General features: G+C 42.2%; 1 protein-coding gene and 2 long non-coding RNA genes across 4 annotated transcripts in view; 1 reads left to right on the top strand and 2 right to left on the bottom strand.

Moving 5' to 3' along the window:
• Nucleotides 1-26,947, bottom strand: part of LOC143644167 (uncharacterized) — a 117,514-nt gene that overhangs the window by 65,434 nt on the left and 25,133 nt on the right. The gene's annotated exons all lie outside the window — the stretch shown is intronic.
• LOC143644168 (uncharacterized) overlaps nucleotides 1-26,947 on the bottom strand; it is a 37,779-nt gene that overhangs the window by 8,993 nt on the left and 1,839 nt on the right. The window contains exon 2 of one of the 2 annotated variants that reach the window (XR_013156539.1): nucleotides 11,961-12,030. The exons of the other annotated variant lie outside the window; for it this stretch is intronic. This is a non-coding gene — a long non-coding RNA (uncharacterized LOC143644168). The remainder of the gene's footprint in view (nucleotides 1-11,960; nucleotides 12,031-26,947) is intronic. 2 annotated transcript variants of the gene reach the window in all.
• On the top strand, nucleotides 98-25,073 carry JAML (junction adhesion molecule like). The gene is made up of 10 exons (XM_077112766.1): nucleotides 98-250; nucleotides 4,800-4,862; nucleotides 7,210-7,364; nucleotides 8,832-9,057; nucleotides 12,175-12,287; nucleotides 15,000-15,237; nucleotides 18,100-18,238; nucleotides 21,524-21,584; nucleotides 22,775-22,861; nucleotides 24,595-25,073. Exons 2-10 carry the CDS (start codon nucleotides 4,820-4,822, stop codon nucleotides 24,661-24,663), a joined length of 1,131 nt encoding a protein of 376 aa, XP_076968881.1. The 5' UTR covers nucleotides 98-250; nucleotides 4,800-4,819; the 3' UTR covers nucleotides 24,664-25,073.

The raw sequence follows: 26,947 nt of genomic DNA on the forward strand, positions 1-26,947 counted from the left end.
TTGGTAAGTTGAATGATCTCTTTTTAGAACGAAAGTATAAATAAGAATTGGGTAATGGGCCAGATGACTGAAATGAGAACTTTTGAGAACCTTGATTTAGAGGTTCCTGTTTGCATTTCTGCAGCTGCCTCAGGACGCACGCGTTTGGTTTGCTCGGAGTCTGCTTGCAGAAGTCTCTTCAGTTGGGCTGGGTGAACCGCAGTCTGAGAGATTTTGGCTGCATTGCTTCCCTCAGCGTTGTTCTTCTTGGGTAAGCAATTTCTTTGTATTTTTTAAGTACTTGTTTAATTTGAACCTTGCTCACTCAGAAGTAGGCCAGTTATTAAGAGTTTAATTGACAAACCTTTAATATTACGAAGCCACAATTGCAGTTTTTGCCATCTCACCAGGGCACAGTCAAATGGTTGTCTAGTGAAGGCAGTTTTTCTTTCTGTAGTGTAAAGTAACTTAGGTTACTCTGAGAAAAGAAGAGTAAGGTTTGCTTTTAACAACAAAGTAAGTGATGGTGATAAAGCTTTAGCTTTTATGTTGCCTGTGGGTTTCAGGTAGAGCTGTCACTAGGTGTTCTTGAACTCATGGCAGGACTCTTCCTTCACTGTTTCTCTCCTCCCAAACCTAGACAGAATTTAACCCCAGGAAGCCAGGGACTCAAACCTCCCAAGAGAGTTAGGCTATTGTCCACCCTTGTTGTACCTTCTGGAAGCCCTGGCCTTGGGCAAGACTGATGTGGATATAACTTAGGTATAACCTGGTCTGAAGGAGAACCAAGAGCATTGGTTTCCAAGGTTTCCTTCAGGTTGAGGGTTGACTTGTGACTTGGGCTGTGTTGTAAGATGCCATGTCAATGGCCACTCTTGGAAGGAAAGACAGGAATGCATTTTAAAAGCTTCGTGTTTCAAAGTGGTTGTGTGGACTTCTGTACCAAAAAGCACCTGAGAGCCTATAGATTCACAGCAATATGGAGTAGACCTTTTGAGTATGTAACGGTTAGGCATTTGTATGTTTGCTCAGTGGTTGGCTGTCCTTTCTAGAGGCAGCACTTTTGGCTGAGAAACCCCACCACTCCCTTATTTTTTGTCTGTACTAAGTTTGGGATAAATGATGATTTGGACAAGTTATATCCTGTGATCCTGGGGGAAACAAAGTTTTCATCCTTTTACTGTGAGCTTGTAACATTTGGAGGTTATTTTTATACCTTGTGGTAGTAGTCTCACTATCATGAATCTCTTTTCTGAGGATTTTTTCCCCTAGCATAATTATATCAAAGATAACAATCTCCTGCATTATTAATAATAGGAGAGGGGGTTCTCCACTGTAACCCTTCAATAGTGATAGATGATATTAATGAAGGAGACATGAGCCCAGCTCAAAACGTTTGGCCAACTTATACAATGATTTCCTGTGTGGAATTATCTCAAGAACATTTGCTGAGGAGATAAATCAGTATTTGGAGAAAGGCAGGAAGCAGAGTAGAAGCTGAGAATTTAAATAGAGTCTATTATTTTCAAGGTGCTTCTGGGGCTTCTAAATGCTTTGGTTGGGTTTATAAAAACTGAGATTCAAGATTCTTCTTTATATTATATTATATATCCTGCTGTACATTTATAATAGGAGTTTCTGAATATTTGTCATCTAAGTAGGAAATTTAAACGTGACTAGATTGTTCTTGGTAAATGTTCCTGTTAGGTGTTATTAGCTCATTTGGCAGGTGGTTACTGAGCTCTTACCCTGGCCTTCACACTGTGCTGGCCAGGAAATTAATTACCAGGTAAGCCTACCCACGCACTGTTCTTGGCCTTATGGAGCTTATAGTCTTGGGATGGAGTGGGGATGGAGAGTGAGAATTTAAGCAAATACAAAAAAATAGATAATTATAAATAATGACACATCCTATAAAGGAAAGATAAATAGTACTTGAAACATTTATCTAGGGATCAGACTTGGTCTGAATAATTCAGAAGTTTCCCTTAGGAAATGACCTTGAACTTGAGATCTGAAAGATGAACAGGGGTTAGGTAGGTGAAGGGGTGAGTGATGGGGATGGGAAAAACATTCGGTCAGAGGGAGAAGATTAAGTTTGTTTTGATAATAAAGTTCAGAGAAGCCCTTGCTTTAAAATATTTACTTTCACCAATGTGGAGAAGCAGTACAGCATAGTAAGGATACAGACCCTGAAGCCAGACTGCCTGGGTTTGTCCTGCCTTTGCCACTTGCTTTGTGATCTTAGATAAGTCACTTCACTAACCTATGACTCTATTCCTCATTTGTAACTCCTCATAGGATTGTTGTAAGGGTTAAATGAGTTAATGTGTAAAGTGCTCAGACAGTGCCTGGTGTATAATCATCTTGGGTTCATTGCCTGTTAACTACTGATTGCTGTGTGGTGCTTTTTTATCTAGGTAAAAAAATGGTCTGACCTTTTAATTAATGTGAAGGATGAGTGATTTCCCAAAGATCGAAGAGTTAGTTAAAAGCAGGTCTGATGGAGTGCACGGGTAGGTTAATGGTTAGAATGCTTGCCGTCCATGTGGGAGACCCGGGGTCGATTCCTGGACCATGCACCCCCCCCCCCCCAAAAAAAAGAAAGTCTGACCCCAGAAGATAATTTTTAAAAAAACATAATTTCTTTTTTCATTCACTTAGACATCTAATGGTACATAGGGCTGAAAATGGATGGCTTATATTCATAGATTGTTTACATGTTTTCTTCAGATTTGTTTGAAAATGGTTTGGGTGTGGCTCTGAGTGACTGGGGCTGGGTGACTATATTCAGTCTTTATGGAGTCACTGGTTTCTCCTTAGAATTGAGTGGCTCAGTTGTAGGATGTCTATAAACATTTATTCAGTATGTCCCAGGCACCTTGCCAGGTGCTATAGGTTGGGAATGTGATACAAATATAAACAAGATTGATATGGTCCTGTCCTTCCAAATGTACAGACTGGAGTAGGGGTTGTTACCAGATATGTTAACCAATGACTATTCCTCCATGCAAATGGTACACCGTGGTGGGGCATGGACAAGGTCTGTTTGCTGGACAAAGGAAGGAGCACAACCAACTTCCTGGGGAGGGATTCATCCAGAAGGTAACAGGGATTTCAGATAACCCAGATAGGAGTATTAAAGTAAAGGCTAAAAAAAAAGGACAAAAAAATAAAAAATTAAAATAAAGTCTAAAGGAACCCCTTGATAACCCTCAGCTGTGTTTGGTTATGTGCATGTGTGTGTGGGGGGGTGGATGGGGTGGAGGTGGGGGTGGGGTGGGGTTGGTGATGTGGGTAGCTTAAAGCAGGAATACAGCTCTGGCTCATGTGAAAGGGATCCATGTTTTCATTAGGTGTCCTTACTTTAGGGAACTTAATATGACTCTTGGTACATCTGCATCAGTGTAAGTATTATCACTATGGTTAAAATGAGATTCACAAATCGAAACAAAAGTTTCCCGTCATTCTGATTCATCATTTGCCATTCATATGAAAGGCAGAAGCTTAGAACCCAGATCTCTTTAAAGCTACAAGCTCTGTTTTCTATCTCACTTTTAGGTTATAAAAAAATAGAATTTTATATGGCATTGCTTCGTATTTTTGAAAGTACTTTTATATGCATTATCCTATTTGATCCTAGCATTATTATCCCCATGTTAGAAGTGAGGAAATTGAGACTCAGCAAAGTCAACTGACTTGTCTGCATAAGTGGGGTCGGTGGTAAGACCTTCTTGGACAATTTGACCCTGGTTTTCCAGGTGGAGGATATAGTAGATTAGGATACAGATAAACAATCTCTTTAGGTAATCTTTCTTGTTTGTTTTTTACAATTTAGAATGGCCATGATATGTGCCATACTTCCCAGCAGAGCCAGGTGGGGTACTGTGCTGTTAAACTGCACTAACATTTCTAGTAGATTTCGGAGGTGGAATTCTAGTGCCAAAATGATTAGGGTTGCAGGGATCATGGCTAGACGAAGCTCAGTAGTAGGCAGGAATCCAAGGATGGTTGGGTGTACTGCTTGGAGTTAGGGGTCCTCTGCTGAGCTAAAGGAAATTTGGGCACATTGTGCAGAACAGGAAACCCTTTCCCAGGAGCTGGAGCTGCTGAATGCAGTAAATTTAATACTACGGAGATAATATAGACATTAAAAAATACTTTCGCTCATGCATAGCTCAATTTTTTTCTACCCACACTGTCCTGGCTGAAAAAAAAAAAAATTTAAAAAATAAAAAGGCTCACCATGGACCTTTTATGTAGTTTCTTTGTGTCAGAGAGCTTGACGAATGCTGTCTTTAATATTTACTCCTTATTTATGTACTTCCTATCCCACACGTCCTGAACAGTCTTCATATATTTGAAAGCAGTAATTCTAATTTAGTTGGAGAACTAGGTAAAGATTTCAGTCTGATTATCTTGTAATTTTTTTTAAATGTGAGACTTTCAGGTTGTGAAATGTCTAGGGTTGCCATCTCAAGGACACCTGGTGATCATTTTTTTTCCCCTCTTGAAAAGCAACTTTCATTTAATCTTCCCTTACTAAGCAAATCTAAAGTATCCCCAGGTGACTCTCCAAACATCACATAGTTTGCTTTACCGTACCAATTATTAACATCTGACATTTTCTTAGTCATTCACTTGCTTTTTTTCCCCCCACATCTAAATTCCATGTGAGCTGTGATTCTTGTCTTTTTGGTTCATTGCTACCTCCCGATACTTGAAACAGGCTGGCCCATATAGACACTCGTTATTGGTTTGTTAAATTGATGAACTTCTCTTGACATGGTTTTCTGATTTTTTCCCCCTTTTGTCTTAAGATTAAAAAATTGAGAGCAGCATGCTCTGCCCGTTGAAACTCATCCTGATGCCAGTGTTATTGGGTAAGTAGACGCCATGGGACCGAAGGGGGCGGGTATTTAATTTCTTGTGAGTCTCGTGCATTTTAAAAAGCTGATTGTGTTATATTTTCAATTCCTCTTGGCTTGTTGAAAATGGAAACCCTGACCTGGAACTTCATACTTTTGCCATAACACTTGTTTTAGAAGCTGTGGAGCAGACCTTTTCTTGGAAAGCTAACTCCTCCTCAGTTTCTATTAGAAACAGAATGCCCATGGGTCCATACCGGATGTTCTGGGACCTCTCTGTGTGATACAAAGAAAATTTCTCTATGGTGTTCCTGTACTTTAATTTGTTTATCTTTAAAACCACAGCCACTCCTCAGACCAGGAACTAAAATGACCAAAGAATCTCTCCTTGTTTACATGCTTCAGCCACGCTAGCCTTCTTGTAGTTCCTCAAATGCATGGTTCTCTTCCCAATTTGGGGTGGTTTCCTTTGCCTGGACCCCACCCTCCCCACTTCTACCGTCTCACCCCAGCAAGCCTGGTTAAGGCCTCCTCTGTGGTCAGGTTTCCCCTTAAGCTTCACTTCCTCTAGGAAATCTGTTCTGACTGCCTCCTTAGACCAATTTGGAGTCTCCTGTTAATACCTTCTCTAAGTGCTCAGGGCTGCTTCTCCACTTCTTTATATTTTTGTCATCCTTTTTTCTCTTTTCGTTCTCTTTATCCTATGAAGGTAGCTCTGCAAGAAGAGGAAATTAATTCAGTGCTTTTCTCTCTTAGACTTTATTTTTCTCTTTATTTTTGTTTTTTGAAATGTGGGTGGTGACTTAAACACTGACTCACCAAAGTATGCAAATGGTTGTCTTTGCTCTAATTCCAGACAGCATAGAGTGCGTGCACACACAGAGATTCCCATGTACACACAGACACACACACACAAATGTTATGTATTGGAGAATTTTTTTTCACAGAAGCAGGGTTTTAACCATCTCAGAGAGTATTTAGATATTTTCCCAGAGGCCCCTGAAGCATCCTGAAGGTTTTTGCCCTTTTGTCCAAAGAGTTAACAGATCAGCTCATGTAGACAGTAGCTTGATACTGTCTACCATGGGGTTTTGTACCCCTTTATGGGGAGATTTTCCTCCTCTGTAGAAAGTCTCATTGTCTGCAGCCATTTCTCTGCAAAGATTACTTCAGGTATAAGTTTCTCTTTGATTTGGTTACTGCTGTTGTTTTCTAGCAGTCCTTCCTTTAATTCCATGCATAGTGTTCTTAAATTAAATTAATTTTGCTTCCTAAACCTTTAATCACATATTAAAGGTTCTTCCTTAGAAGAGCATTCTTCCTTACAGTAAAATTCCAAGTACTCTTTGGAGCTAATTTTTGTTTCTTTCAAAATAATTTCCTCCAAAGGGTTTAGAGTTCATGTTTTCTTTTATGTCTTCCCTACCGAGTGTGCCTGCTGTCGGGCAGGAAGTTAACTCTCTTCTCTCAGGGAAACAGCTTGGATGAAAAGACTGGCACATTTTCTGTTTATTCCTGTATGCATTTGCTTGGCTCTTCTTTCACATGTGCTGGCCAGCATCTTTATGCACTCTTGATTTCCTCATCTGTTTGGATAGAGCGTATCTCGTAAAAACAGAAATATCCATTTAATGATTTTCTCTTTTAGTGACCTCTTGAAATTATTTGACTAAGGCATAGATTATGGAGTCAGGCCATGTGTGCAAACAGGATGGAAGAGATGCCTAGAAGCTGAAAAACTAGATTGAAAATCCTGAGCTGATGGCAAAGCTTGAGTGAGGGTGGGGGCGGGAAGAGAACCCACACAAAGAAAATTCAAAGGGAAAGCTGTGCTCTGTACTGATTACAAGGCCCTGCACTGTAGCCAGAATCAGCCAGTAAACTCAGAGGCAAGCTTTTGTAAAGAAATGAAAGGGAAAACAGGAAGGAAACAACAGAAAAGAAATACCTGTGAATGGACTTTTCAGATAGAAAAACAGTGGGAAGCTAAGAGCAAGGAACATTCCACTTCCTATTTTTGGTAAGCAGATGTGGGAATCTAAATTGATACCCAGGAAGGAGGGTTTCAGGGTTTCCCTTCCTTCTTTAGAAAGGAGGGGTGTATGTGTGGGAATTCTGGAAAAGGGGAAGGGACTAGACAGGAGAAGGGAACCAGAAAGCCATGTGGGTGGCTCGGGGATATTGCTCTTACCCCTTGGGGAAGCCATGGGGTGTCAGCGGGAAGCCTGACACATTGCTCAGGTGGGCTCACCTGGGAGGGGTGAGGGCAGGGGAGGCATGTGGCCATTAGTAATTGATACAGAGTCTTGCTGTTGAGGGTATTGGTCTAAATGATCTGTCCTCTTGCCTTTGACTTCCACAGAGTATTCCTGGGGTCTAGATGACGTGATCGTTTCCTCCCCTGAGCTACCAGTCCATGTGGGTGATTCGGCCCTGCTGGGCTGTGTTTTCCAGAGCACAGCAGAGAAATATGTGACTAAGGTGGACTGGACATTCTCGTCGGGAGAGCATGCCAAGGTAAGGGAGAGGAAACAGCACCGCATTTCCTGGCAGTGAGGCAAGAGGGAGTATCTAGTCCTCGTGTGCCGTGTGCTGATGTAGCAAGAGGTCGGGCTTTGGGGCCTGTCAGAACTGGGCCTCCAAGCCCTGCCTCTTGGCTGTATGCAGTCAGCTGGGCCGGTTACTCACTCTGGCTCAGCTTCAGCTTCCTCCTCTATGAAGACGAGTGTAATCGTGACAATGGTGACACTCAACCTGTAGGTCAAGACGCTGCTGTGAGACATGTATGTAGAGCTCTTTTAGTTTCTTCTTCTTTCTCCTTCTGCCCTTTGCAGAGTAGCCTAGATGAGTGAAAGATTTGATTTCTGTGGTCTAGACAGAAGAGCTATGGCCTGGGCTTAAGTGTGGTAACACAATAAGCTTTTTTTTTTGGGGGGGGGTGTTGGAGGGTGGAGGCGGGATTAGGGCTGGACAAATTCCTTTACCATTCCCCTGCCCCACTTATGTACTCTGGAATTGTCTGTCTCCTTCCGGGCTGCCTGAAGTGTTGGGATTACTGATGCAGCCTGGCTGGATGAGGGGGTCTTTCGTGAAAACTTTGGAGTAGGATGCCAGACCTCAGAGTGTTAACCTTATCACAGACCTGCAGAGAAACTTGTGTGCCAGGATCATCTGGGAAATATATCTCAAGGAATTTGTTACTGACAATAAAGCCTCAAAGTTTACAGCCGAAATGTTTTGTGGTTTGGATACATAAACCCTATAATGTTACTCTTATTCAATTTTTTTTTTGTTTTACAAATTTGTGTTACTGTTTATTATGATAAGATGATAAGAGGGATATACCCCACAGTATAAGTAGAAATAGGATTTTTCAGTGCTGCGCCTCCCAGCCTGTCATCTGACAAAGCATGTGATAATGCCTTGAGAAGTTCAGAAAGGAAAGGAGGGATAGCTAGCTACCAGGAATTCTCCCATTGCCCAACGATGTCTGTGGGACTATGCCATGCATTTGAATGCCATCTAATCTTTGGGCCATGGCAGGAAACAAGGTAAAAATGGAGATGACTTTTAAAAGTTGTGAGTTGGAATCCCTAGAGTGATCTTCAGCGCGGGTGTTACATTTTCCCTTTAACTATAAAAAATAAAGCGATGTGGGCAATACTTCTCCATTTGTATTATTATAAAAGGCATCACAGAGCCTTGTATGAGTTAGAATATTGCCTGACATATTATTATTAATATTATTAACTGCTGTATCAACTGTTCTTTGATATTGGAACTGTGCTGCTTCCCATAACAAAGTCTTTTGAATCCAGACTCCCAGTTCTGAGGGCTTTTTTTTAAACAACAAGATTTTATTGGCTCACAGTTTGGAGACTAGAAGTCCAAAATCAGCATACTAGCAGACCATCCCTTCTCTGAAGTCTGTGGCACCGTGGTGTCTCCGAGTTTTGATCTTCCCCAATGTTGTGTGTCTTCCAGGATGAGTATGTGCTGTACTATTACGCCAACCTCAGCGTACCTGTGGGGCGCTTTAAGAACCGTGTGCGCTTGGCCGGGGACATCTCGGGCATGGATGGCTCTCTCCTGCTCCAGAGTGTGGACGAGGCTGACCAAGGGACATACACTTGCGAAATCCGCCTTGCAATGGAGAGCCTGGTGTTCAAAAGAGAGGTGGTGCTGCACGTACTACCAGAGGAGCCCAGAGGTACATGGACACTTGCTTAGAGAAGGGCTCTGGGGCAAGGGATTCCATGTGCAGAGAGGAAAGGAAACTGACTTTGTTGAGCAAATGCCGGCCTATGGGCGAGGACCCTACCATGGAGTAAGTCCTCAATAGATGGTCCACTTTAAGTAGATATAATGATGATAATTATTTTATTGTCCCTTTAAATGTATTTCATCTTCATGAAAGCCCTGTGAAGAAAGTGTTTCTTTTTCCAATTGTACAGATGATATAACTGAGGCTTGGAGAGGTTGAGTAGCTTCCCTGAGGACACGTATTGGTTAAATGGCACATCCAATACTTGAACCTGAGCACCGCTGACAATAAATCCACATTTTTTTTCCTATACCCTGATATGTGCCAGCTGTTTTCTACATTGATGCTGTATCCATATTTTATGAGATATGTGTTACTTGTTCTGGGGGTATTGAAGAAATGAACAGGTCTTCCTCTCTAACTCCTTTGGGTCTTGTTTTTCCCATCTGTACATGGAGGGAGTGACTTCAGGAGATTGATGGCTTAAAAATTGGGCTCTGTAGGACTCTTAAGCTCCAAGAGATGCCAGGGGCATCACGAAGGGTGATACCTGGGTAGGGGCTGGTAGAGACTGAACTAGGTAGGACCTCAGGGCTTCCATCTCCACTTTAGCCAAAGTCGTTTTCCTTTTTCCTCTTTTATACATTGGGCTTCCTGGTAAGAGTTTTATTTATTTAGTTTTTTTTCCTGGTAAGATTTTTAAAGCATGCTTTAAAAAAGTTGTCACACCACAGAACTAGATGTATTCTTTAAGAGTCTGGGGTAGAAGGGACATGACTTCAGGGAAGTTTGCAGTCTTGTTAGGAATCTAGACTCTGACCCTTCCAGCTAGATTTGGCCCACTCTTAGCCAGCTCCCCCACAGTGCCCTGCCTCCCTCTGTGACACTTATCACACCTGTTCATTTGTGTCTTATCTGTTCATCTGGGTCTGTGTTTTTGGTTCCTCTGACTAGCCCCAGTGCCTGGCACAGATAGGCAATCAATAAATTTTTGTTGCATGAATGAAGTACTTAAATTAGAGGCTCTCACTTGAATCTGATTTCTCAAAAAAATGGGAGTTGTAGAAGAAATGTGAGATTTGGCCTTTGGCTCCGCTTCTTAATTTTTCTGACTTTTTTTCATTGACATTTTTCTCTTTATTCCAAGGCTGTGGTTTTCTGGGAAGAGGAAAGGTATCAAATGCCTGAGTTCCCCAAAGATTGTCTTTGTCTACTTTTTTCTGCCATTGTTCTCTACTGCTGTGGCTGACACTTGTCTATACAAGCGTGACATATGCATATACAAAATGGATCTATCCGTATACAAAATGGATGCTCTTTTCTGCTTAGAGGAGACACCAAGGATGCGAAAAGCAGCCAATTTTGACAAGTTGGAGAATCCACTGAAATAAGCTAGAGCATCTAAAGTTAGACTTCCCCCCAGTAGCCAGTAGAACAACCTGTTTCCAGCCAGAGTGGAAATGGCTCTGATCCCTAACAGTTTTGCCTAGTGGCCTAGTAAAAAGTTATTCAATTTGCTTTCTGGAAGTTGTTTCCTCCCAGGTAAAAGCGCCATGATTTGCAGTCATCAATAATTTTCTCTACTAAGTTTACCCTTCAGTTTTAAATTTTTCTATGCTTCTACTACTTCAATTCCTTTTTTTCATAGTTCTTATTTTAAATATCATAGACAATCTTTTAACAAATAAAAATATCAACTTCTTGTACTTTTACTGTAGAATCAGCCATCTTCCTTTATGTAAGGTGGTATGCAGAAAGCTTGGGCTTTGCTTTCATTCAGACCCAGGTTTGAGTACTGGCTCTACTTTTTACTGGCTTTGAACTCTTAGTTCCCTCATCTGTAACTGGTATACTACTTATATGTTATATAGCACTTGCCTGGTGCATTGAAAAGACTCAGGTTGTACAGTTATTGTTGGATTTTATCGGTGTTCAGTTCTTAATGCACAGATGGATTTAGAGGGAGATGCATTCTCTACCGGTATTCTTTGGAGTGAAGTCTTACACTTTCAAAATAATCCCCTCCATGGAGTTTAGAGATCATCTTTTCTTTTGCTTCCCTCCCATTGTGCATCCTTCCTGCTGGGCAGGAAGTTGGCATTCTCCCAGGGCAACGGCATGGATGAAAAAGTCAGCTTATGGGTTGTGTTTGTTCTCTCCTGAGCTTTGCTTGATACCACCTGGCCTTTTATTTCTTAATTGACTTTGCGGTAGGTTTGTGTAAAGTGAAATTGAAAAATCAGAAACATTTATCGAATAATTTTCTTTGTTCAGGGGCTTCTTGAAATTATTTATGCAATAAACATAGGTGGGGTGGGCTGCTTGTACAAATAGGCAGAAAGAACTTAGGAATTGGTAAATGGGGAAAGGGGGACAGTGGAGGAGTAGGGGCTGGGATTGAAACAGAAGGAAAAGTCAAGGGGAAAGCTGTCCACTGTCTTAGCCTAATTAGCAAGGAATCTTGTGACCTGTACTGTAGCCAGAACTGGCCAGCAAGTCCTAAGACCACTTGTAGAAAAGAATAAAAGGAGTCAAAGAAAGTCACCCATGATACAGTTCAGTTAGGAGAACCAGTGGGTTATATGTAAGAATAAGAGTTATAAAACTTTCCACTTCCTGTTTACATTAAGTAGGTATGGGTATCTCAGTTGACGAGAAAGTGAGGCTTTCAAGATTTTCCATACTTTCTTTAGTACAAACTTAATGTGCAGTTAGAGTTTGTGGGAGGAGTTCTGGAAAAGGGGAAGGAGAAGGGGATTATAGTTGAACAGAGACTGTTTACTGCAGTATGAAGATAGCAGAAACCCTCAGAACTGACCTAGGTGGTTAGTTAGAGGGCCTTCTCTTACCTTGGGGATGGCGCTGATGTCAAGTGAGAGGCCTCTGAGTACTTTGTCTACCCAGACTTATCAGGATCATCTGGGGAGAAAATGTGTGCAGTATTTGGCAATGGCACTGATTTTTGTAGCTGAGAAGTTTTTGCTAAATCTTACCCTTCTAGAAGTTCTTTGATTTCTATAGATTATACATTGTGTTTGACTTGATTTATCTTTTTATCCCCAGAGTTCATGGTCCATGAGGGTGATATGACTCAAATGGGATGTGTTTTCCAGAGCACAGAAGAGAAACGCATGACCAAGATAGTCTGGACGTTCTCACCAGGAGAGCATGCCAAGGTAACGAGGCGGGAATATCACTGCACAGTGGAAACCTCTGGCTGGTGGCCTCAGGATGGTTGAGAAAGAAGGAGAATTTAGTCACGGTGTGCTGTGTGGAGGTGGTGCAAGAGCTCGGGCTTTGGAGCCTGTCAAAACCAGGCCTCCTCCTAGCTCGGCCGCTTGGTTGGACAACTTCAGTTTCCGATGGGAAAGGTATGATGATGAAGATGATGGTGGTGGTGGTGCCAACATTTTAGGAGTATCAAAATGCTGGTATGAGATAGCACATGTAAAGCATTTAATACATGATGTGGTCATTACATATTTTTGTTTCCTTCCTCTTCTTCCTTCTCTTCTTTGTAGTGCAGGATAGAAGAATGAGGGAGGTGGCTTTTGTGTAGTGAGGTGAGCTGTGATCTTGGCATAAGAAGGACTTCATAGTGTTTGAGGGTTATTGTTGTTAGTTTTCTTTTGTGCCCTCTTCAATTATGTGCTAGAGGGACTTTTTCTTTGTCTTCATGGCTCCTTGAAATGTTGGGATCAGTTGTTTCAGGGGGCCAGGGTAAGGAGTATTTCATGGGAACTCTGTGATGCAATAAATAGCAAGTGGGTTAACAAGACCAGTAGGTCTCAACCATGGTATGATGGTGTACATATGGCCAAGGTATGTTGTGAGGTGCATCCCAGGTAGTTTTTACCAGGAAAAATTCAAGTGAAAAGTTGGCATAAGATTTAACTTTTATAAATTAAAGAATATTCCAGGTTCTCCCTATAAAAATGTCATTTGCACTTACTTGATTTCTATGTGGTGTCCGAGTGGGAGCATCTTGATGGCAGGTGGGGAATTATACATAGCCTCAGGCTCACCCCTGGGAGCTTGCCATGCATTAAATATCATCTATCGAGTGATTCACAGCAGAGAATAGGATGAGGTTTGACGTTTTGTTTTTTGTGTGCTATATGTCAGGGTCACATTTCATTCTTTTTCCATGTAAGTATCCTGTTATTGCAGCATCATTTGCTGAATTTTTTGTTTGTTTTTGTTGGTTTCTTAGTTTGTTTTTTTGGGAAGTACATGGACCGGGAATCGAACCTGGGTTTCCCACATGGCAGGCGAAAATTCTACCACTTAATTACGCTTGTACCCCTGAGGGACATTTTGAGGCTGTGAGTCTGAATCATAATAAGTGAGAGGTCATAGTCAGGTCTCTTTGTGTCTGCATATGCATTACTATTACTTAGAAGTTTTTTTTAAAAAAGTAATTATATATATATGTGTGTGTGTGCGTGCGTGTATTTTATATATATATTATATAAATATAATTTATATAATATATAAATAAAATTTATATAATATATATATTATATTATATATATATAATACACACACATATATTGGGTATATATCTATTATATATTATATATATATTTTTAAATATATAGTTATATAAGAATTCCAACATTCACTCATTTAACAAATATTTTTAAGTATCTTCTATGTGGTGAAATACTCTTTTAGACACTGAGGAATATAATAGTAAACAAAATAAAGCCTCTGCTCTCATGGGGCACTTAGAATCAAGATGGAGAGAGATTTGCAGTAAAATAATAAGGAAATAAACATATAGTATATCAGAGAATGGTAAAGTTATGGAGTACAACAAAGTAGGAAAAGTGGATAGGGTATGCCAGGGTATTGTGGTTGTCACTTTAGGTAGATGATCAGGGAGTACTCCCTGAGAAGGTGACTTCCAAGCAGAGGTCCGAAGGAAAAGAGGGAGTGAACCATTGTATATCTGGGAGGAAGAGTGTTCCAGGCATGGGGGCAGTAGTGCAAAGGCCCTGAGGTCAGTATCTGAGGAACATCTGGTGTGGCTGGAGTGAGGTGACCCGAGGGGGTAATAGCAAGATCAGGTAAACAGATGAAGCCAGATTGGAAAAGCAGGGATGAGAGTGGGGTGGGGTGAATTGCTTAGGACCTTGCACTTGAGTAGCAATGGGGGGGCCATTGGAGGGTTTTGAACAGAGGAGAAACATGATTTATCTTATATTTTTAAAGGTTCATCTGGCGCCTCTGCTGAGAATAGACCCTAGTGGGGAGTAAGCAGGGATACAAGTAAAGAGCTTATTGCAGGAATCCAGGGGAGAGATGAGGGTGGCTTGGCCCAGCGTGGGAGAAGTGGAGGAGGGGAGAGGTGGCCGGATTATGGATATATTTTGAAAGTAGAAGTGATAGGATTTGCTGGGAGATAACATGTGAGTTGTTAGAGAAAGAAAGGAGTTAAGGAGGAAGAAGTTAAGATTTTTAGTCTGAACATTTGGAACAAGGCACTACCATTTACCAAAATGGGAAAGACTGGCAGGAACTGATTTGGTTGGTTTTAGACATGTTTCAATACCTATGGGAAATGTCATAAATACTAGAAATGTGCCTTGTTGTTGTTGGAGTGGTGTGAAATGTCCCTCATTCCTACCCTCCTCATTCCCCTCTTCAAATTTAGCAATTGTTCATGGCCTGGTGGTGTCCTTCCTTTTAGGCATTACCTCTGCACTCACAGTGACATGTGCCTGCACATCTTGTATGTATGTCACGTTGTGTTAGCTAATCCTTTCTGATAATACCTTAATTGCCCACAAATATCAAGGCCTGTGAGTCCTAGGTTCTTCCCTTTACCCCTTCCCTAGACCCCTAGTCCTTGAAACCTTATACTTTTTGCCTTTCCTTTCTAGGAGGAGATTGTATTGCACTATAACACCAAACTCAGTGTCCCTCTGGGGTACCCGCAGAATAGGGGACGCTTCCAGAACCGTGTCATCCTGGTAGGGAACGTTTCCTGCCATGATGGCTCCATCATGCTCCAGGCAGTGAGGGAGTCTGACAGAGGAAATTACACCTGCAGCATCCACCTGGGGAGCCTGGTGTTCAGGAAGACTATTGTGCTGCACGTGATCTTGAAAGAGCCCAGAAGTAAGTAACTTTTGGTTGGGACAGGCTGGGCCTATCATGGCAGGTAGGCAGGGCCAGGACCAGCGTGAGGCAAGAGAAGCTCCTAGGGTACAAAATTTAAGGAGGCCCTAACTGTCAAGTGCCAACCCTGTATTTGCATGGCCCCTAGAGTGAGTACATCCTTAAGTTTAGTGCTCTAAGGGCCCCCTTTCCCTCACATGCTACCACCATGTTGGCTGGTAGGCTAAGGAGAGGGGAGCTTATTGTTTAGTGAACACCTACCCTATGCCAGACACCAGATTTAAAAGTATTGGAGCTCAGATGGATTGGAGTTGGTGTTCAAAGTTTTTTTTGCTTAGTCTCAAGGGAGACGCTGTCTGTGCTGTAGTGTAGAGGAAGGGAAAATGACCTTGAGCTCATGGGAAGATAGCAAGAAATAGAGAGAAAACAGGAAAGAATCAGAACCAAAAGTGGCAAAGTTTTCTGTTCAAAGGTTCTATATTCTGCAAACAGTGCGCATTAAGGCCAGTGGAGGGTAGGAGAATAAAGAGTCCATTGTGTTGGCTGAAAGAGGGTTGTAAGTGTAGGGCTGAAGTTAACCATCACTGGGTTAACAGTCAGAATGTGGCCTATGGACTTTGCTTATTGTGAGGGCCTCAGGAATTGGCTTTGGTTGGTTGGGTAAAGGGGAACTGGGGATGAAGATGGGACAAAACACTGGGGCCAGAGAATTAAGTCTCTGGAGGTACCTTCTTTATTAATGGCCAAGGGTCCCAGCTAGAGAGGAAAGCAGAACAGATGGTCCCTTAAAGAACCACCGTCTCTATGTGTGCTTCACTCTCAGAAGTCTTACTTCCCACTTCACAGAGAAAACGTAAGCTGTCAGTGGGAGCTCACTCGATTTCTTAGCCTTCCCTACCCACAAATACATCTTCCTATTCCCCCTATTCTTATCTCTGCTCTGCCATACTGAGGCACAGGGAGCTTCTCTCTGCCCTGAGTTTATCCCCATCCTGTGCTCAGTAGTAATACTCTCCTCCTCAGGAACCTCACAGCATGGCTCTCCAGTACCTTTAAGCTCTCACTTTCTGTTGCTTCTACCATTTTAGCATATAAATATGCTCAACTCTTCTCTTGCCTGTGTCTTGGCTGCATTTTTATCTTTCATTCTGTCTTCCTTCCTTCCTTCCTCCCTTCCTCCCTCCCTCCACCCCTTCCATTCACTTTATTGAGCTGTAATTCATCCACCATATAATTCATCCATTTAAGGTATACACAATTCAGTAGTTTTTGGTATATTCAGAGTTGTACAACCATCACTGCAGTCAAATATATATGTATATTTATTTCTTGACATAGCCAAATAGATTGCTAAAGTGTTGTTCTTGATGTCTTATTGTCTCATCTTCCATTAGTTCCTTAGTCCACTGCATTTGACTTCTGCTTCTACCCTTACTCACTTAGATCTCTAGTGGCGCTCTAATTGTCCATCCGTGGCCTTCTTCACTGCAGTAGCATTGGATGTTATCTTCTCGGTCAGTTCCACTGGAATGTCCCACAAGCACTTCAATTACAATGGGCCCAAGCCTATCCTTGCATACCTCTCCCCAGCCTAGCTTCTGAACCCTACCATCTACACAGTTGCTTAACTGGATGCCTTGGGGAGTTGTACCTGATGCTTCCCTTTCCTGTGACCCCAATCTAATAGGTCAGCAAGTGCTGTCACTTCTACTTTTGAATCTATCTTCTCGCCATTTCATCACTACTACCTTAGTTCCGTCTTTCCTCATCTCTGTCTTGGACTGTTGGCCTCTAACCAATCTCTACTTCATTCTCAGCCATTCATTCTTCATTAGCTACAAGTGCCATATTTCTAAATCCCAAATCTGAACAAGCTTTCTGCTCCACTGCTTGTAATCTTTCTGTTGTTTCTCCATTGCCTACAGAAAAAAGAGCCAAATTCCTAGTTGAGATAATCAAGGCCCAACATGATATCGACCCTATTATCTCTCCAGCCTAATATCCTGCCACACCCATAAATGCTACCTGTGTGGCTGACCCACTGAACTATTTGCAGTTTCTAAGATCACCAGCCTACTAGACCTCCAGATCTTGTACATAATGTCCCCTCTGCCCTTCCCCATACTGTCTACCCAAGACTTGATGTTTTCTTTGTGACTGGGCTTAAACTTTAAAACTTTTGTGGCAAATTTCCATCTCCTGATCCTGGTAGAATTGCCTCCCCTTCCCCCTGTGCTCCTCTATAATGCATATACATTTCTATCACAGCATCTAGAGCAGTCTGTGGCTTTCTGTTTATGTGTTTGTCTCTCTCTCTTAGAGGCAGGGACCATGCATCAATCATCTTTGTATCTTCCATGATGTTATGTCTGGCACCAAGGAAGTATTTAACATACGGATTTAAAATGAATTGAGTAAATGAGCGAAGGGTACCACATGGGTGGAAATGCCTCTTAAGTCCTTACTTGATATTGTGGCTTTGGGGTTGAGTGTTGTTGCAATATTTTTTTTAGGAAACAGCCACTTGCCCATAGAAAGATCAGCAGCCTCTAATTGTTAAAGCAAATTTAGAAATAGAAATGTTAATGTGAAAAGAAACTCTACTATAGGTGAGGTGCCAGCCTCTCCTCCCACCCTTCTTAATCTAGATTTTAGGGATCAGCAAGAGGGACAGACTTTGATCGTCTCTAATGGGGGTAGCTAGAGTCCTAGTGCCCCAACATGGTGTGGAGTCCGATCTTCCTCCCTCTTGCCAACCTGGCTCTAAGGACTTGCTGTAGAATCCTTGTCTGAACTGGTGTGGGGCGCTCCACTCTTTTCTGGAGTCTTGTTGCCATCTCATTGCTGTTCTCCTTTCCCAAGCACTGGTGACTTTGGCTGCTCCAAGACCTGGGCTCCTGGGTGACAATCAGTTGGTCGTCATTGTGGGGATCATCTGCACCACTGTCCTGTTGGCCACTGTTCTGATATTGATCATGAAGAGGACCCACAGGAATAAGAGGTACAAGGCTGCTCCTACCTCTTAGGACAGGAGGCTGGGGGTGCAGGACTGCCTTGAACCCAAAGGGGAGGAGAGTGTGCCATTTTCACAGTAGAGAATATTTTTAAGTGGAATCATCTATGGTTGTTACATTAGACACCATCCATATGGTAACTTATTCCCTTTGCTCACTGTGCTCCTGAGAAGCCTTGCACATTCCCCTGCCATCCTCATTTGCTTTGGTATTATGCAAAGATTACAAACTCCCCTACAGATGGTGGCCTAACTGCAGCAGAATTAAGAATATAAAACTTATGCAAGAACTGTAATGGTGCCATTCAATGCTTGAGAGAAACGATTTTTGAATTATCCATGCCCTACATGATGTATGGAAGCTCAGATCTTGAAAGTTGACTTGATTTTATTTAAAGGACCCACTGTTAAAAGAGATGCTATTTTAGAATGATGCTCTTAGGTTTTACATTATTTATTGTTGTAATGTGTTTTTTAAAAAATATTTTTATTGAGAAATCTTCACACACATGCATTCTGTACATGGCGTACAATCAGTGGCTCACAGTATTATCACTTAGTTGTCTTTTCATCACCATAATCATTTTTGAAATGTGTTTTTAAGCCTGAATTCCATCAGTATTGCTCCCAGTATCTCAGAACTGCCCAGAGGCTCTGATATGGACATTACTGTTCCATTAGCTATTGGCAGGTCTGCATGCATCAATTTACCCAACTACTGAAGTATGTTGGCAGGACACGTGGACACTCCAGTTGGAATAGTGTCAATAGGAAAGTACCCCTATCAAGACCAAGTGATGCTGATTTTCAAGTCACCTTTTCCCTTGGAATATGGCTTCAGCACACAGCATATGGCCTGCTATATTGCTCTCCCATTATGCATGGCTCTCTGATTTGGTTTTGGACTTGGTTGGCCTCTTTGAAGGTCTTTACTCTGGTCATGCTAAGAACACTGAACTGACAATCTGGGTTCCAGTATCACCTCTTATTCAGGTTGCTAAGAAACTGTGAATAAGTAGCTTCCCCACTCTGGGCCCCAGTTTCCCTAAATATGACGAGCAGCAGATCCATGCTTGTTAGTTTATCCTAACAAAATTATTGGTCTGGAATGCTGAGATTTGTGCATGAACATGGGCACTCAGCATTTATTATAATTAAACATTGGGCTCATCCTTAAGGTCTACCCAGAAGGCACTGATTAAATGATCAATGTTGCACTCAGTGAAAAACTAAACAACTTTCTCTAAGGTTAAGATGGATTTGTAGGTCCAATGGGTAGTATTATAGAAGATATAGTATGATCTCATTTTTGTAAAAAAGAAAATTATATCATGTTCCCTTCAGCCACACACACTAAAATATTTTTTGGGTGAGTATACTTATGCTGGCATTGAGAGAGGTTTGGAAGGATAATTCTTAAATATTGACAGTGGCATTTGGGATAAAGGAACTCCAACTATTTACATATATATATTATTTGAATTATTTAACAATAATAATATACGACTTTATAATCAGAAAATACGAGAAAAATATTTCCACCTCGAGACAAAAAAGTCTCTGTATTTCTTTTCTAGCTTTAACCCTGATTGTTTTTTAGCTTTACCTTAGGCCAAAATCAAAAAAGAGAAAGGCATATCCAGTGATAAGCGCAAGAGGAAGATGGCCGAGAGAGGAAGGGCCGAGGGCTGTGAAGGGAAAGAGCCAGAGCTCACAGTTGGAGGGCATTTTGGGGGATAATTCAGCTCTGTCCCCTCCCAGGAAAGGGCCTGTGGTCCTTTGGAATGGTGCCTCACTGAGCTTCTGCTGCCCCCTGCTGGTTGAACTACATCCCCCTAGTCCTCAGAAATGTAGAAAGGATGGGAAAGTGGATTGACTTCCAGAGTGAAATCACTTCAATAAAATTATGAGCCCCTACTACCTTCCTAGGAGAGTGCAAGGGGAAGCCCATTTCCCTTCCTCTGTGCCAGCCTTATAAACTGGTATTAGGCCCTCACTTATGGGGCATGTGGTTCTTTTTTCATGGTGAACATAGATTGATTTTTATAATATTAAGATGGAAACCATCTTGATCAAATCAATAAAAATCTTAATGGAAAAGACTGATAAATCTAAATACATTGAAGTGCAAAACTTCTCTATTATAGTGCGGGCCGTGGGGGCTCAGTGGCAGAGTTCTCACCTGCCATGCCAGAGACCCAGGTTCAATTCCCATTGCCTGCCCATGCAAAAAACCAAACCAAACCAAACTAAAACTTCTCTATTATAAGATGTCATTAACAAAATGAAAAGAAAATCTTCTCCACAGATTTGGAGGAGGCATTTTCAATACAATTATCAGACTATATTAAGTATATATCATATAACAAAAACCAATAAGTTAATAAGAAAACATAAGCAACCAAATATATACAAAGGGCCACACAACGTAAGAAAGCATGTTTTAACCTAATTGACAAGTATGGAGTGTGATTTTTGACCTACACTCTGTGACATACCTGAAATATCTCTAAGAGGGACAAAGTCTCTACAATTAGAGATGAGACCTAAAGTGCATGTGTCCTTGGTAGAGGGGAACGTTTGGCTCAACTTATCCATACTTTGCTGTAAGTATCTGGGGTCCAGGTCTATTTTGAGAGCATGCTTGCTAGGGGAGAGAGGAGTCCGGAGGGATGGCACCATGGAAGTTTTGCAGTTTACTCTGGGTTGGGGCCTGTGGAAAGCCTTTCCAGCCCTTAAGGGGCCTGTGGTCTCTCTGAGATCCCTGATGCTGGCTGAGAGCGATGACAAGCTGAGGCAGGTTATGACCAACTACCCAAATCAGTGGCTTTTGGAGTCATGTTTTGTTGGCTTCCACACCTCCTGACTTGAGTTGGGAATTATCTGACTCCTGCCTAAATACTTCTTAAGGATATATCACTTCTTAAGGCTCCCAGGGAGGGAGTCTAATCCTGTGGACTCTCTCTATCCGTTCACTTAAAATTAAAATTGCATCTCCCTGTATGGACAGAAAGTTGGTTGAGTGATAATAGGGAAGTAGATGCTGTTTTTCAGTCTAAACTATTTCCAGCATGGTTTCTTGCACTCCACTGCAAGAGATGCATTTCTCAGGTTCAAGGTGAGCTGGGCTGTACTGACTGTAGAGGTATAGAGAGGACTATTGATTCCTCCTCTAAGGTCTTGCTCTCATAAGATCAAGTGGGAGTCTCACATAGGCCCCCTCGCACCTACAGTGCTGGCTGGTTAATTCCATGTGCTTTTCGTGCCTTGCAGTTCAATGAATTCTGTAACCCTTGTAAAGAACCTGGAGAACACAAAGAAGGCTAATCCAGAGGTGAGAGAAGAGCTCTGCCATCTTACTGCTTTGCCCTATGAAGGGGAAGTGGCTGCATGATCCGTTACGAAATGTGGGCAGATGTAAGGTTACCTTTCCTCTGGGAACTGTGTCTTACTCACTGTTCTGTCTTGGTACATAGGCCAGTGCCTGGCACAGAGCAGAGGCTGAGGAAATCTTTATCATTAGGATAAGCGCCTCTGGGAAGTAAAGTGGGGTGGGGTGGGTGAACCAGACCAGGCCAGGGCAGCAGATCCTGATAGAGGGAAGAGGAAAGAGCCCTGGACTTGGACAAAAATATTTACCCTGCCTGCCTCACCACGGGGTGATTGTAAGGCTCAAATAAGACAATGATATGATAGTGCTTTGTGATCTATGAGGCACTATGTAAATGTAAGGGAGGATTATTATGATATATTGAGGAATTAATGGGTAAGGTTAAATATCCAGGCACCTTTAGAAAGAGAGGGCCAAAAAAAAGGACATTTTCCTTCTTACTAGTTTGGAATGGACCTATAAATAATGACTCCTAGGACTGAGAAAATTGACTCATTTTCTTGAACTTCTATTGTTTACACCCCCTCCTCCTGTAAAGTTTTCTTTGAACAGTTACCTTTCTATCATTTTGGCTGTTTGTGTCCAAAGAGTAGGATTTTCTCCCCCACGTGGTGCAGGGACGTCCAGAAGACCAAATATTTGTCACTGGATGACATTGCTTTCCGAAACAGTGACAGGAATGTGAATTGCAACATGCCATTGACCTCACAGATGTGAGAGTCAGTAAGGACTGTCCCTGTCATATAAACCCTCTGAGGGAGATGCTGACAGCTGCTGATTAATGCTATTGTGCCAGCAGCTCTAATTAGAAAGAAGTCACCACTGAATACAAATCATTTGACAAGATAAGAATTCCCTGCTGCCACTTAAACACCTCATCCAAACCAGGATGTTTGGCTTTGGAAGCAAGGGAGTTTTTTGTTCATAAGAACTTGTCTTTTCCTGACAAGTTAATTTTCAGGGAGATTGAAGACTGAATTGGCATTATCTGTGATTACTCTCTAGCTCTCAGTAGTCCTCTGATCTACTGCTTTTGGTGGTTGATGCCTTGAGAATAAGAGTAGGTGGCTTTTTCTCTGGAATGTAAGGTTCGCTTGATCTCTAAGAACATGTATACTATTTTTCCCCTCTAGAAACATGTTTACTCCTCGATAGCTGTAACTAAGGTGACTGAGGAAGAAGAAGCAAATGAAAGATCGGAGGCCACCTACATGACCATGGTGAGAATGGTCCTGGGTCACAGTTGAGCTAGGCCTGTGGAGTGGGGAGGAGGAGCTGGGCTGGATATAGTGAAATCTTGGGTGACAGACTTGGCTAGGTCACCTGGGGAGGCTGTTTGCTGAGGGCAGAGATTTTTGTAAGTGGTCAGGAAATTTGAGAAACTGAAGTTCTGATGGATAGAAGAGTAATATCAAATTTGCCTTCATACCCAGTCTCAAGGCCATTGGTAGAGAGTTTTGATCTCAGTGATGAAAAGAACCACCTTCACTGGGGATAGTGGAAGTATCTCTACCTTATCAGCACAACCTTGGTTAAAGATGGCATAATAAAGGGAGTGGGTTCGATCTTTGTACAAATATTTTGATACAAGAAATTGTTTTCCTTCCTATGAAAAGGTCAAGGTAGGGTCCCTTCCAACTTTTAGATTTTTTTTATACTGTGACTTATTATACCTTGATCTAATCTAATTGCAAGGCAGGCTGCATGCTGAATTTCATATAATAATATGGAGTCTAATTCATGTTTTATCTTGCTCAGACTTCTGGAGCTCTCCAGTGAATACAGCACCCAGGAAAGACACCTAGCAGTGCAGTGAGAAGGGGCAGGGACAAAAGGACTTGGTTGGCAATGAACACAATGCTATTTGTAGACTAATTATAGGCAAGTTCATTAAGGGAGCAGAGTTCTGCCAGAGCCAGGGAAGGCTGGCCTTTTCGGTTTGTAGAATGATCAGTTGTGTTTGTTCCTATTGCACAGAAGTTCTGTCGCATGACTCCCAGCTGATTACAGCAGAGGAAGGTTCTGCCACAGAAGTACTGACCTGGTTCAGATCAGAGAACTGGCCTGGTTCTACCAAGTGCAACATTAGCTTTACTCTGAAGTTTCAGTTGAATATAGTTTTTTTTCTCTTACATCCCTTTCCTATTATCGCCATGTGATAAACAGTAACTCCAGGCCCCATCCTGGACTAAGGGACTGCTGATACAGCTGCCTTGTTGGCCACCACTGAGTGTTTTACCAAACTGGGAGACATGGAGACACTCTTTGCAGAAAGTCTCTAAGAGGGAGATGACACAGCGGTGACTGTTGTCTTCAAAGCCACCTCCCCCATGTTCAGGGCTAGGCGCTTGCTCTTTAAACTGTCTGGAAAACCACATTTCTGTCTTCTTGAAAGGGATCCAATAAAGCTAGTGTGAGGGAAAGCCTGGGGCCACAGACTCAAAGAGTTATTTTTTTGAGGGCTGGTCTGAGTTATTTTAAAACACTTTGTGCCAAATTAAATTGAATAAGCCTGTGGGTAAATTCTGGCCTACAGGTCACTAGTTTGAGACCTCAAGTATAGAGGTATTATCTCATAGGGAGCAGGGGCAAGAAAGACTCTTTTGAGTTTTTATTGTTTGATTAAATTTACTTAAATGAAGTGTTTACTTCATTTTTTTTCCCTTTTCTTAGGCTGTCCAGGACACTGGTTTAGAACACGAGTTTTAGAGTTGGACAGACTTTGTGATTTAACAACCAGGTGACCTTAGGCAGGTAACATAAACTTTTTGAGCCTCAGTTTCCTCATCCCTCAGATGGGAATAATAATACTCGCCTCCAAGTAGTGGGGATCACATGTGAAATTCAGTATTGGGCCAGGCACATGAAAAGAGCTTAATAAATGCCAACTGCTCTTCATACTGAAATGCTTTTTTATAAGCATGCTTTGTTTCTTTCTTCCCTTTCCCCACAGCACCCTGTATGGCCTTCTGTGAGGTCAGCACAGAATAACCCAGCTGGGGGAATACCAAAAACAGAGTAAGTTTTTTGAGAAGAATGGAAGGTTCCCTTCATCCTTACCAGTAGAAGAGACTTGTCTACTCTGCGTGCCCTGAACCTCTGTACCAGTTATTTCAGACCCCACCCGCCTAGTCATCCTTCTGCCTCACTGCTTGGCCAAAAGGCTGAAGATGGAGAGATTGGAGACCGGAAAGGTCCAGGAACAGGCCCTGATGAGGGGAGTGTGGGACTTGGGACCTCTGCAGTGGGGCATCGGCACTGGGGACCTGGCTGAGCTGGCCACGCCTGCCTCAAGTGCTCCATCAGCTCAGACCCTTCACTTGCACAGTATTGTTTGTGGATGAGTTATTGGGAAGCATCAAGGAGATAAAAACCAACCCAAATGATTCCTTTAGTAAATTATCCTTAAATAAATGTTGTTTATGGAAACCATTCCATTTTTATGCTCTCTGAGGGGCGAGTCGAATCTTGATGATGAGTTTATATTCAGAACTCCTGGAACAACCAGAGCTCCTGGAAGAAAGCCTGGGGACTGGTTTTGGTCCTGGGAGGAGGAAGTTTTGGGGGGTGAAGAGATTAGACATGCGGTAGGAACACAGCTCTAGGATTTAACCCAGTGGCTCTTAATTCTGGCCAGGCAGCACAATCACTGCTGGCTCTTTGCCAGGCCTCACCAGACACTTGCTGACTTGGAATTGCTAGGTGGAGCTCGGGCATCTGCCTTTTTAAAAAATGATATGTGTTGTCAAAATGGACAGCCACTGACGTAACTCTTGGTCTGAAATATGAGGTTCCTTTGCTTTTTGGTTACTGTGGTAAGATTTAATAAGATTAGTCTTGAAAATCCTTTGGTTCTGGACTCCTGTTTCCAGCCCTCAGGGAGTCGTGTTGACTCAGCTTAGGGCTCCTCTCCTCGAAGGCCACAAGCCCTTTCTCATTCTCTGTAGCCCTTTCTTCCCATTTAGCCACTCAGGGCCGGGGTCAAGAGGAGGTCTTTTCTGTTTCTCTGATTTCTTTTTTAAAAATTAAGTAATTTTTATAGTTAGAGAAGTTGTAGATTTACAGAAAAATCATGCTATTAAATACAGAGTTCTTATATATCACCCTGCTATTAATACCTTACATTAGCATGGGTGTATTTGTTTCAATTCGTGAAAGAACATTTTTATAACTGTACAGTTAACTGTAGCCCATCATTTCCAGTAGGGCTCACTGTTTGTATTGTACAGACCTACGTGGTTCTCTCATATCTGATCCAGTCTCTAGTGGGGCTGTGCTTTTTGAAGAACTCTCCTAACTCTTCAAATCAGGATCCTCTCATAATTCACCCATCTGAGCTCCTTTCTCTTTCACCAACTGTTCTTGGATTTCCACTTGGCGGTCTGCAGCCTCTTTCTGTTCTTGTTCAGCCATGGTTAAGTGGTATTCAGTGTTTCCTTCTCACTTGTTTGCTCTAAATAAAGAGTGTGTCAGTAATTTACAGTATTGGAGGCAATATCCTGTCCAAGATGTATCAGAGAAGGGACACGTATTGCCATGGATTAATGGAGGGGGAGAGAACTCTGCCATGTTCTGAGAACTCATAAAGGGGAAGTGGTTTAATTTCTGGGCTACTGGATTAGTTTTCCACCTGCTAAAACAAATACCATACAAAAGGCTGGCTTAACAATTATCTTGTTAATTTCTAGCCTCTGAAGGCTTGCTGCCTCCCAGGGTTGGTATCTTCTGGCTAGATGGCAGTCTTTGGGGTTCCTTGACTATCCCGACAGATGGCAATGCACATGGTGGCATCTTCTCCTTTCTTTTCTGAGTTCTGTTGACTTCCAGCTTCTGGCTTCTCGCCATGGCTTCTTTATTCTGTGTCCAATTTCCAGTGCTTATAAGGACTTCAGCCACAAAGGCCCCCCCTCGTTCAGTTTGGGCACACCTTAACTAATAACATCTTCAAAGGTCCTATTTACTAATGGATTCATACCCTCAGGACAAGTTGTTAGGACCTGAACATGCCTTTTGTGGTGAACTTGATTCATACCCCAATAGCTACTAAGTAACACCCTCTCCGGAGTTAAGGGGACTTCCTTAAATGTGCTAAGGGGGATGACCTTCAAGGTACAGAGATCGGTGGATCGGTGGTGATTTTATATCTGTTGATCTGGTTCTAAAAAAAATAATTGTTGGGATGGGATGGGCAACTTATTTATATGCTACCTCAGAGGAAGTGTGGATATGCCCCTCCAGACTTGCCCAGGTTTGAATTTCATTTGTTCAGAGTTTGACTTTCATTCTATATTCAGCAGTTGTGAATG

This window comes from Tamandua tetradactyla, chromosome 8 (genome assembly GCF_023851605.1).
Source record: "Tamandua tetradactyla isolate mTamTet1 chromosome 8, mTamTet1.pri, whole genome shotgun sequence".
NCBI lineage: Eukaryota > Metazoa > Chordata > Mammalia > Pilosa > Myrmecophagidae > Tamandua > Tamandua tetradactyla.

Bases quoted from the DNA above. Each gene is read 5' to 3' on its own strand.
- JAML (XM_077112766.1), top strand. From the start codon at position 4,820: ATGCTCTGCCCGTTGAAACTCATCCTGATGCCAGTGTTATTGG. The intron at 9,058-12,174 runs GTACATGGACAC...TTTTATCCCCAG, and splicing joins ACTACCAGAGGAGCCCAGAG to AGTTCATGGTCCATGAGGGT. The intron at 12,288-14,999 runs GTAACGAGGCGG...TTTCCTTTCTAG, and splicing joins CACCAGGAGAGCATGCCAAG to GAGGAGATTGTATTGCACTA.